The sequence below is a fragment of the Hyperolius riggenbachi genome, chromosome 8 (genome assembly GCF_040937935.1).
Source record: "Hyperolius riggenbachi isolate aHypRig1 chromosome 8, aHypRig1.pri, whole genome shotgun sequence".
Taxonomy (NCBI): domain Eukaryota; kingdom Metazoa; phylum Chordata; class Amphibia; order Anura; family Hyperoliidae; genus Hyperolius; species Hyperolius riggenbachi.
The window spans coordinates 88,064,515-88,077,263 of NC_090653.1; the positions used below are offsets into that span (position 1 = coordinate 88,064,515).

General features: G+C 46.4%; 1 protein-coding gene across 1 annotated transcript in view; it reads left to right on the forward strand.

Moving 5' to 3' along the window:
* CLPTM1 (CLPTM1 regulator of GABA type A receptor forward trafficking) overlaps positions 1–12,749 on the forward strand; it is a 77,204-nt gene that overhangs the window by 31,106 nt on the left and 33,349 nt on the right. The window contains exons 5-7 of the mRNA XM_068250880.1: positions 718–835; positions 989–1,074; positions 1,159–1,279. Coding sequence (XP_068106981.1) covers positions 718–835; positions 989–1,074; positions 1,159–1,279 — 325 coding nt within the window. The remainder of the gene's footprint in view (positions 1–717; positions 836–988; positions 1,075–1,158; positions 1,280–12,749) is intronic.

Genomic DNA, 12,749 nt, shown 5'->3' on the forward strand with positions numbered 1-12,749 from the left:
TTTTCTTAAGATTGTATGGTGTGTGTTAGATTGTCAAGTTATCAATATACACACCCTCGCAATTTTCTGTTTCCAATCATTTTTATCATAATTGGGGAAAAATGTAACGTGTGTGTGTGTGGTACATTGGCCATATTTTTGAAATATTTTAATCAGTAAGAAAAATTGATTGAAATTCTTGAATTGAACAGATATTAAATTGTATGGTGTGTGGCCACCTTTAGGGATATCATCCTCCGGCAGGGTTCATGCTATGAGCTCCTCTGAGGGATGGTTAATGACCTGATCTGTTTGATGCAGTCTGTGAAGTGCTTTGGGGAATATCAGCATATATATCAGAATATAAAAATTATCTCCTGGGAGATGCCAATAACTTAAGAGAAAAGTTCCAATTGCATGTGGGCCCTGGAGTTGGAGTTGGTGGTTTCATAAACTGAGTTGTCGGATGATTTTTGTGCCAACTCTACAGCCCTGATATGTAATAGGCCGAGGAGGAAGAGCAATTTTGGGTACCTGGAGTCGTAGGTTTCCTAAACGTCCAAGTCGGATGATTTTTGTACCGACTAAACAGCCCTACTTTTTGCCTTTATGTTTAGAATGAACTTTCTGTGGGTATAATACATGGTAACTTTTACTTGACTGTAACATATTTAATTGCCACAGAAGTGGCTTTGCTTGTTGCGTGTGATGCTCAGTCTGCTGCTTGATCTGTTTCAGGGAGTACAGAACAATGGCTCCTTCTACATTCATGTATATCTTACGAAGAGCGGCTTTCACCCAGACCCCAGTCGGAAGGCTCTGTACCGAAGGCTGGCTACTGTTCACACATCTCGCAGTAAGGGATTTATTGATTCCCCTCTCTCCCGACCACCCCCCCCATTTTTTTATTTTTATGTGCTTCATCTCATGTTTCCTCTTCACTCTTGTGCCATCTTGTTTTTATATTTTCCCTTGGTGTTTTTCCTCACATGACTGTTTTCTTGCACAGTGCTTAATAAATACAAGCGTAAGCGATTCCTCAAGACCAAAAATTTGCTGACGGGTGAAACAGAGGCGGATCCAGAAGTGATCAAGGTGGGTGTTGCCCTCGTCAAGCTTGCATTTTATATGTGACTTAATGTTCAGAGGAATCTAATGCTCTCCATGTTGTCATTTCAGAGGGCTGAAGACTTTGGTCCTATTGAAATAATCTCCCACTGGCATCCAAATCTGACCATTAATATTGTTGATGATCACACTCCATGGGTACAAGGAAGTGTCCCCCCACCTCTGGACCAATGTAAGTACAAACCTGCATTGATGTTATGGGACTTCCACTGCAACTAGCAGTTTCCACTAGCCGCATTTGCGCCGTGAAGCCGTCAGGAACAGAACACTATTGCACGAAGAATCACACAAGCTGGCGATTGCATTAAAAACGAATCCCGCTAGTGGGAAATGAGATCTGTGATTTACATGTAACTCGCAGTGCTGCTGCATTCGGCATGCGAAGCAGAACAAATTGGCGCCGCAAATCTGGACTCTCCATAGGCCATAATGTGAACTACAGCTATAGCAGCGCTCAGAAGCTAATTTGGGCGCCGGCAAAAGAAGGAGCCCAAATTGCTTAAAAACAGCGTAATTCGTCCGCCAACAATAGCTGGCAGCCAAATTACATCTTTCCCCCATTATCCATGGCGGCCTGGAGGGGGAATAGTAATTAATGCCGCCGGGACTTGTGCAGGAGCAGAGTAAGCCGTTTATCGGCTTCATCCTGCACCCTAATTTGCCGGCGCCATCCTCTTCGATCGCAGCCTAGTGGAAAAGGGCCCTACCTGTTCATCTGTTTAACCATGGAAAGGGTTATATCATATGTGATTGATTTAATTATTTATGGTAATCACATTGTTCCATATAGATTTCCTGTCTGTCTTGCCAGTGCTTCAGTAGTTCCCATTTAGCTCACCTGCAACAAACATGCAGCCAACGGAGTCAGAGAACCTTATCTTTTGTGCAGTATTCAGAAACTTCAAGCTAGACAAAGTATTAACCAGGGCTGTGGAGTCGGAGTCGCATGATTTTTGTACAAAATCCACAGCCCTGTTAAGTATTAGACGTCGGAGTCTGAGCCATTTTGGGTACCCGGAGTCGGAGTCATGGTTTCAGTTTCAGAAATGGAGGAGTTGGAGTCGGAAGATTTTTGTACCGACTTCACAGCCCTGGTATTAACTAGAGATGGTCAAAGAGATGCAAATAATTTTGAGTTGATGCAGCACTGTGCAAATTTTGCTTGAAAATGAACCAATCAAATCTTGGTGTGGTAAAATTTGATTGGTCCAATTTCAAGCTACATAAATTTGCTTAATCTTGCATCTCATTGACCATCCCTAGTATTAACGCAAACGTTGCCATTGCTGGTCTTTATACAAATGCTGATTGCCTGGCTGTCATGTTAATTCTCATAGTTTAGTGCTCTGAGTCACTGACTGGAACAGATAGTAATAAAAATTTCTTCTGCCTCACAGGTCATGTGGTATGACTTCCACCCATATTACTTCACTTGGTCATACAGATGGAAGTGACCTTGCGTGGCAGTTTTTCATCCTACTTACCCCATGCAATGGTGTTCTTTACCTGTGTCTTAGTTTTGGTAGTTGCCTATCCTGATCTCGTGTGGCACTGTCGCTGCAGCACCCCCCCCCCCCCCAACTGGAGATTGAACTATTATCTGCTAGTTAACACTGAAACAGCTTGCTCAATACTAGAGGAGTTTAAGCAATTCTTTTATTTAAACCCCCCTCTGATACGTCTCAGGCAATCAGATGGGCAGCACACAAAACCACTATCTTACCTGATTTATCCAACTCTCTGCAAGACTAAAATGACAAGCTAAGGCTGAATTGATTTCCTAATGAAGGAGGTCAGACGCTTAGGCCCCGTTCACACTTGCGTTTTGCCATGCAAATGGACCGGATCCTGATCGGATCAGGACCTGATCCGGATCGGAACCGTACGGTTCCGATCCGGTCCGTTTGCATCAGGCTGCCATCCGGATCCGTGGGCAAAAAATAGCGAAATTTTAAGAAAAAAATGTTGGGGTCAGCAGAAGGGGCACCTGGTGCACCTGTAGAATCAGGTTCCTCCGCTGTAGGCCTCACCTCCACCTCCGACATTCTGCCAAGCAGCTCCAGCACGTCTGTCACTGCTGCTCCACTCCAGACATGCTTGGCCCATGTGTCCTCATCCGAAATGGCCGCTTGGATACGCATAGGAAGTGGGGTAGAACGTCAGGTTTTTGTAGGCAGTGTGTTCTGTGCCTTCCGTTTCCCATTGGTTTCTGTGTTCCGGATGGTGCTGTCAGGCTCAGGTCCGGGTGCGTGGGCCGGAGATCCGGACCCAAAAAATAGCGCATGTTGGAAAAGAGTCCGGATCCGATCCGGCTCCGGTACGTACGGAACGGACGCGTGTGAACGTCCGCAGAGACTTTACATTGCTATGCGGAACGTACATTCCGTTTGTACAGTATGCGGTCCGGATCAGATCCGGAAAATCCGGATAGCGAACGCTAATGTGAACCGGGCCTTAGAATCCATACATGCGTCTGAAGGTGACTCAAATATTTTCACACAACTCCAGACTTTAAGACAAGAGCTATGTTTGTTACTGTTCACTAAAGCCGACTACTCAATGCGCCTTACAAATCAAAAGTTGTATGAGAAGGGCAACAAGCCCGACACAATGCTGGCCAGAAAACTCTCGCAGAGACTAGCCCTTAACAGACTCAATCAGGTATGGGACTCTCAGGGTATGCTTCTCTATGACCCCTGGTTAATCCTAGGACAATTTTCCAGATATTACCAAGACCTCTATAATGGCTACACGACTGACAAGAAGTCAACTTCAGCCCCAACCATTTTAGAATACCTCTCCCAAATAAATATACCTAAGTTGGAGGCCACCCACGGGGCTAGTGTTAACACACCTGTAATGCCTGACGAAGTCCTTGAGGCAATCAAAGCGGATCCGAGATGAAAAACTAACTAGAACAAGTAACTTGTCTATATATCTTATCTAAAGTTTAGATAGTTTACACAGCAAATCTAGCTGCAAACAGCTTTAATAGAATATAATTGATTATTCCTGTGATACGACAGCAGCCATGTTGTTTGTAAACATTACACAGAGGCAGGCTTATCTTCATCCTGAGCAAAAAAAAAACGAATCCCCCCTCCTCCTCTCTCCTCCTCTAAAATCTCTGGCTAGTAATACCTCACCCTCCTCCTGCCAAGACTGAGCTCCCATGAGCCCTTGCTACTGTCTGAAAGTGCCTTGGCTCTCTGAAAACCTGTGGGCGTGGTTTATTTAGTTTATAGGGAATTAGAGTATTAAAACAAAAACAAAGTATTTGGCTTGAGGAATGCCCTATCAACAATAGGAAAGGAACACAATTATGCCATGAGTAAAAGTTCATCTCGGATCCACTTTAAAGTCTCTAAGGTCCCTGGCCTGGATGGATACTCTTCCCCATATTATAAGACGCATAAAGAAATTTTAGCCCCAGAATTGGCCACTCTCATGAACAGGCTCATGCTTGGAGAAGAAGAGTTACCGACTGAAATGCTTAAAGTTACAATTGTGGTAATACCTAAACCGGGTAGAGACCCAGCTGAAGTTAAAGATTATCGCCCAATATCGCTAATCAATATAGATCTTAAAATCATTGCAAAAGTTTTTGCGATTAGGCTTAATAAATGTCTCCATACAGTGATCCATCCGGATCCAGATAGGCTTTATAATGGGACGCCAGACCACTGACAATGTCCGTAGGACGCTGGGGGATATGGCGGTTATGCGGACCTGTCGGACGCCTTCTCTGCTCCTCTCTTTGGACGCGGAGAAGGCGTTCAACAGGGTAGATTGGAGATGCATGAGGTTTGTGATTCAGAAGTTTGGCCTACCAGTGGGGTTTCTGAACATAGTGAGAAGTATGTATACTGGACCCACAGCAGTAGTTTGTAACATGGGGTTGACATAGTCACAAATTCCAATTCTCAATGGCACACGCCAAGGGTGTCCCCTCTCTCCCCTTCTGTTTGCCCTGTGCATCGAGCCCCTGGCTATATTGGTGAGAAACTGTCCGGATATTTCGGGAATCAACAATAGGGATACATCTTACAAGATAGCTCTCTTTGCCGATGACACTATTTACTCTTTATCTAATCCCCAGGTCTCTCTTCCTAATCTCTTTAAATTTATAGACAGCTTTTGCAGAATCTCTGGCTTTAAAATAAATCTAAAGCCCAATCTACATGATACGATTCTTTATGCGATTCGATTACGATTCTATTTACGATCCAATTAAATCCAACATGTCCGATCGGGAATCGTAATCGAATCGTATAAAGAATCCTATCGTGTAGATTGGGCTTAAATCCGAGGCTATTGCCTTTGGCTTATCTAACCACTCAGAAGCTAGCCCTATCTGCGGCATTTGGCTTTAGGTTTAACCACTTAACGACCGCCCACTGCACAGGGGCGGTCGGAAAGTGGATGCCGCAAGGACCAGCTCATGCCCAGAGGCGGCGGTCCTTGTAGGGGCATGGGCGGCGTGATCGCTTAATTCGTGACGCGATCGGTCGCCGGGGACTGGCTCCGCCCACCTTGCGCTGTAACCCGCCGGCGGTTCGGAAGCGCCGGCGGGTTACTGGCACCCGGATCGCCGCATACAAAGTGTATAATGCACTTTGTAATGTATACAAAGTGTATTATACAGGCTGCCTCCTGCCCTGATGGTCCCAGTGTCCGAGGGACCACCAGGGCAGGTTGCAGCCACCCTAGTCTGCACCCAAGCACACTGATTTCCCCCCCGCCCCCTGATCGCCCACAGAACCCCTCAGACCCCCCCCCCCCCCCCCCTGCCCACCCCCCAGACCACTGTTTGCACCCAATCACCCCCCTAATCACCCATCAATCACTCCCTGTCACTATCTGTCAACGCTTTTTTTTTTTATTCCCTAAACTGCCCCCAGCTTCCTCCTGATCACCCCCCCCCCCTGTGTACTGTATGCATCTATCCCCCTGATCACCTGTCAATCACCCATCAATCACCGCCTGTCACTGCCACCCATCAATCAGCCCCTAACCTGCCCCTTGCGGGCAATCTGATCACCCACCCACACCAATAGATCGCCCGCAGATCCGACATCAGATCACCTCCCAAGTGCAGTGTTTACATCTGTTCTCTACCCTAAACACCCACTAATTACCCATCAATCACCCATCAATCACCCCCCTATCACCACCTGTCACTGTTACCCATCAGATCAGACCCTAATCTGCCCCTTGCGGGCACCCAATCACCCGCCTACACGCTCAGATTGCCCTCAGACCCCCCCCCCCCCCTTATCAATTCGCCAGTGCAATATTTACATCTATTCTTCCCTGTAATAACCCACTGATCACCTGTCAATCACCCATCAATCACTCCCTGTCACTGCCACCCATCAATCAGCCCCTAACCTGCCCCTTGCGGGCAATCTGATCACCCACCCACACCAATAGATTGCCCGCAGATCCGACGTCTGATCACCTCCCACGTGCAGTGTTTACATCTGTTCTCTACCCTAAACACCCACTAATTACCCATCAATCACCCTCTGTCACTGCTACCTATCAGATTAGACCCCTATCTGCCCCTAGGGCACTCAATCACCCGCCCACACCCTCAGAACGCCCTCAGACCCCAGCCCTGATCACCTCGCCAGTGCATTGCTTGCATCTATTCCCCCCTCTAATCACACCTTGAGACATCCATCAATCACCTCCTGTCACCCCCTACCCATCAGATCAGGCCCTAATTTGCCCCGTGTGGGCTCCTGATCACTCGGCCAAACCCTCAGATCCCCCTCAGACCCCCTTCCAATCACCTCCCCAGTGCATTGATTGCATCTATTTTCCCCTCTAACCACCCCCTGAGACACCCATCAATCACCTCCTGTCACCCCCCTAGCACTCCTATCCATCACATCAGGCCCAATACAACCTGTCATCTAAAAGACCACCCTGCTTATGACCGGTTCCACAAAATTCGCCCCCTCATAGACCACCTGTCATCAAAATTTGCAGATGCTTATACCCCTGAACAGTCATTTTAAGACATTTGGTTTCCAGACTACTCACGGTTTTGGGCCCGTAAAATGCCAGGGCGGTATAGGAACCCCACAAGTGACCCCATTTTAGAAAAATACACCCCAAGGTATTCTGTTAGGTGTATGACAAGTTCATAGAAGAATTTATTTTTTGTCAAGTTAGCGGAAATTGATTTTTATTGTTGTTTTTTTTTCACAAAGTGTCATTTTTCACTAACTTGTGACAAAAAATAAAATCTTCTATGAACTCGCCATACACCTAACGGAATACCTTGGGGTGTCTTCTTTCTAAAATGGGGTCACTTGTGGGGTTCCTATACTGCCCTGGCATTTTAGGGGCCCTAAACCGTGAGGGTAGTCTAGAAAACAAATGCCTCAAAATGACCTGTGAATAGGACGTTGTAGGCCTGAAAGATAAATCGAATTTAAATCGAAATCGTGATCACCAAGATCACAATTTCGGAATCGTCAAAGCGGCAATTATCGCGATCACGTCATTTTCACATGTGGGAAGTTTGAAGAAGTGAGCTTGGCAAAACTCCGGGTTCCTGTATGTCACATGACATACAGGAAGTATTCCATGCATTAGAAGCTATGTCCAGAACTGATGCAGCTTGGGGGACAGAGGAGGCACAGAGGTACACAGAGAGAAAGAGCGGGCACAGACACAAAGGGGGCAAGAGAGAGACCCAGAGGAGGCATAAAGAGGCAAAGGGGGCACAAAGAGAGATGGAGGGAACAACTAGGCAAAGAGGGGGATCAAAGCTTGATTGGAAGGAAACCGTGCATCGAATCGAAATCGCAATTTCAGACAGAAATCGCTCAATTCAATTTTTTTCCTAAAATCGTTCAGGCCTAGGACGTTGGGCCCCTTAGCGCACCTAGGCTGCAAAAAAGTGTCACACATGTGGTACAGCCGTACTCAGGAAAAGTAGTATAATGTGTTTTGGGGTGTATTTTTACACATACCCATGCTGGGTGGGAGAAATCTCTCTGTAAATGGACAATTGTGTGTAAAAAAAAAAAAAAAAAAAAAAAAATCAAACAATTGTCATTTACAGAGATATTTCTCCCACCCAGCATGGGTATGTGTAAAAATACACCCAAAACACATTTATACTACTTTTCCTGAGTACAGCGGTACCACAATGTGTGGCACTTTTTTACACCCCAAGTACGCTAAGGGGCCCAAAGTCCAATGAGTACCTTTAATGTAGCCATACACTGGTCGATTTGCCATCAGATTCGACCAACTGACAGATCCCTATCTGATCGAATCTGATCAGAGAGGGATCGTATGGCTACCTATACTGCAAACAGATTGTGAACCGATTTCAGCCCGAAACCGCTCACAATGGGCTCTATTCATAAAACCTTACCGCAAGTTTTCCGCTCAAAACAGCGGATTTTCCCGTCCATTTAGCAAAGTGGGCATTCAAAAAAGCTGTTCCCGCATGAAAATCTACAATCCCCCAGCAGAGCGAGAAATTTCCGCCTTCTCCAGTGTTTTTCTAGATTTATCTAGAAAAAAGTAACAAAATGGCCATTCATAAAGATTAGAGGAAGCGGTATGTGGACGGAAATACCGCTTCCTCTGATTTTGCGGATTACATACAAGTGAATGGGACAGACCTCCCAGAGAGAGCAGTGCACGGAGGGACTCTGCCGGCTGAAGTGTTTCCGCATGCCTTCCGACAGCTTACCGCCAGCTTTCAGCGGGAGATCTCCGCACTTGCATCGCAGCTTTCAAGATTTCTTTGAATGACCACCCAGAAGTGTAAAATACCGCTGCGGTATTTTCCCTCCAGGAGTTTTCTCGCAACAACTTTTTTATGAATAGAGCCCAATCTGTTGTGGTGGTGGTGGTGCTGCCGCCGCCGCTCCCCCCCCCCCCCCCCCGCAAACATTACCTGCTCCGCCAGGGCGAGTCCAGTCCCCAGGTCACCGCTGCTCCGTCTCCGCTCTGGTCTCCGGCCCCGGCATGCTTTACTTCTTCCTGCCCGGCAGGAAGTTTAAACAGTAGAGCGCCCTCTACTGTTTAAACTTCCTGCCGGGCCGGAGGAACTGAAGCATGCCGGAGACCAGCGCGGACACGGAGCAGCGGTGACCGGGCGTAGACGTGCCGGCGGAGCAGGTAATGTATGCGGCTCTATTGCGTCGGTCGTCGGGTACTCGAACGCCGCTAGCGACGCGCTCCCTACCCGCGGGCGATCGACGCTAATTTTCCGCACGGAGCGATCGACGGGATCTGACGAAAAGGATCGAAATTCGGCGTGTAGCGCGAACGATTGGCAGCAGATTCGATCCCAGTGATCGAATCTGCTGTCGAAACGGCGGTGAATCGGGCCAGTGTATGGCCACCTTTAGGATTTCACAGGTCATTTTGCGACATTTGGTTTCAAGACTACTCCTCACGGTTTAGGGCCCCTAAAATGCCAGGGCAGTATAGGAACCCCACAAATGACCCCATTCTAGAAAGAAGACACCCAAAGGTATTCCGTTAGGAGTATGGTGAGTTCATAGAAGATTTTATTTTTTGTCACAAGTTAGCGGAAAATGACACTTTGTGAAAAAAAACAAATAAAATCAATTTCCGCTAACTTGTGACAAAAAAAATAAAATCTTCTATGAACTCACCATACTCCTAACGGAATACCTTGGGGTGTCTTCTTTCTAAAATGGGGTCATTAGTGGGGTTCCTATACTGCCCTGGCATTTTAGGGGCCCTAAACCGTGAGGAGTAGTCTTGAAACAAAAATGACCTGTGAAATCCTAAAGGTACTCATTGGACTTTGGGCCCCTTAGCGCAGTTAATATGCAAAAAAGTGCCACACATGTGGTATCGCCGTACTCAGGAGAAGTAGTATAATGTGTTTTGGGGTGTATTTTTACACATACCCATGCTAGGTGGGAGAAATATCTCTGTAAATAAACAATTGTGTGTGAAAAAAAATCAAAAAATTGTCATTTACAGAGATATTTCTCCCACCCAGCATGGGTATGTGTAAAAATACACCCCAAAATACATTATACTACTTCTCCTGAGTACGGCGATACCACATGTGTGACACTTTTTTGCAGCCTAACTGCGCTAAGGGGCCCAAAGTCCAATGAGCACCTTTAGGCTTTACAGGGGTGCTTACAATTTAGCACCCCCCAAAATGTCAGGACAGTAAACACACCCCACAAATGACCCCATTTTGGAAAGTAGACACTTCAAGGTATTCAGAGAGGGGCATGGTGAGTCCGTGGCAGATTTCATTTTTTTTTTGTCGCAAGTTAGAAGAAATGGAAATTATTATTTTTTGGCACAAAGTGTCATTTTCCACATTTTGTCACTTTACTGTCACAAACATGAATCAATTTTATTGGAATTCCACATGAAAAACCAATACAAAGTGGTGTACATGTGAGAAGTGGAACAAAAATCATACATGATTCCAAACATTTTTTACAAATAACTGCAAAGTGGAGTGTGGCGTAATTATTCAGCCCCCTTTTGTCCGAGTGACAGTCAGTTGCCCATAGACATTGCCTGATGAGTGCTAATGACTAAATAGAGTGCACCTGTGTGTAATCTAATGTCAGTACAAATACAACTGCTCTGTGATGGCCTCAGAGGTTGTCGAAGAGAATATTGGGATAAGAGAATATTGGGAGCAACAACACCATGAGGTCCAAAGAACACACCAGACAGGTCAGGGATAAAGTTGAGAAATTTAAAGCAGGCTTAGGCTACAAAAGATTTCCAAAGCCTTGAACATCCCACGGAGCACTGTTCAAGCGATCATTCAGAAATGAAAGGAGTATGGCACAACTGTAAACCTATCAAGACAAGGCCGTCCACCTAAACTCACAGGCCGAACAAGGAGAGCGCTGATCAGAAATGCAGTCAAGAGGCGCATGGTGACTCTGGACGAGCTGCAGAGATCTACAGCACAGGTGGGGGAATCTGTCCATAGGACAACTATTAGTTGTGCACTGCACAAAGTTGGCCTTTATGGAAGTGTGACAAGAAGAAGGCCATTGTTAACAGAAAAGCATAAGAAGTCCGTTTGCAGTTTGCCACAAGCCATGTGGGGGACACAGCAAACATGTGGAAGAAGGTGCTCTGGTCAGATGAGACCAAAATGGAACTTTTTGGCCAAAATGCAATTCATTATGTGTGGCGGAAAACTAACACTGCACATGACTCTGTACACACCATCCCCACTTTCAAAATATGGTGAGGTGGCAGCATCATGCTCTGGGGGTGCTTTTCTTCAGCAGGGACAGGGAAGCTGGTCAGAGTTGATGGGAAGATGGATGGAGCCAAATACAGGGCAATCTTGGAAGAAAACCTGTTGGAGTCTGCAAAGGGACTTGAGACTGGGGTGGAAGTTCACCTTTCGGCGGGGACAACGACCCTAAACCTAAAGCCAGGGCAACAATTGAATGGTTTAAAACAAAACATATCCATGTGTTAGAATGGCCCAGTCAAAGTCCAGATCTAAATCCAAACGAGAATCTGTGGCAAGATCTTAAAACTGCTGTTCACAAACGCTGGCCATCTAATCTGACTGAGCTGGAGCTGTTTTGCAAAGAAGAATGGGCAAGGATTTTAGTCTCTAGATGTGCAAAGCTGGTAGAGACATACCCTAAAAGACTGGCAGCTGTAATTGCAGCAAAGTGGTTTCGTCAAAGTATTGACTCAGGGTGCTGAATAATTATGCACACCCCACTTTGCAGTTATTTATTTTAAAAAAAATGTTTGGAATCCTGTATGATTTTCGTTCCACTTCTCACGTGTACACCACTTTGTATTGGTCTTTCACGTGGAATTCCAATGAAATTGATTCATGTTTGTGGCAGTAATATGACCAAATGTGGAAAACCTTAAGGGGGCCGAATACTTTTGCAAGCCACTGTATATACGACTAATTACACCCCTATGTTGAACTTATTACATAAACCTCCTGAGGGAATGGTCTAGGTACCATCTCTCTCTCTCATTGGACGCATAGAGGCGGTTAAGATGACCCTCCTGCCTAAATTGCTCTATCTGTTCAGGGCCCTACCAATAGACATAATTATGACAGACATTTGCAAGCATCAATCACATATAATTTATCTGGTGTAATAAGCCTGCCAGGATTAAATATCAATATTTAGCCAGGAGCAAACTCCAGGGTAAATTTGGGGCTCCAAAGCTATTGCATTGCTTCTGGGCCTCTAGATTAGCTCAGACCATTCAATGTGCCACACCAATTGGCAAAACTAGGTGGGTGGACTTAGAGGCCTCTCTTAAAGAGACTCTGTAACAACAAAAACCTCCCCTGGGGGGTACTCACCTCGGGTGGGGGAAGCCTCAGGATCCTAATGAGACTTCCCACGCCGTCCTCTGTCCCACGGGGGTCTCGCCGCAGCCCTCCGAACAGCCGGCGACTGTGCCGACTGTCAGTTCAATATTTACCTTTGCTGGCTCCAGCGGGGGCGCTGTGGCGACTTTCGGCACGGAAATAGACGGAAATACCCGACCTCCGTCGGGTCCGCTCTACTGCGCAGGCGCCGGAAACTTGCGCCTGCGCAGTAGAGCAGACCCGACGGCGATCGGGTATTTTCCGCCTACTTCGGCGCCGAGAG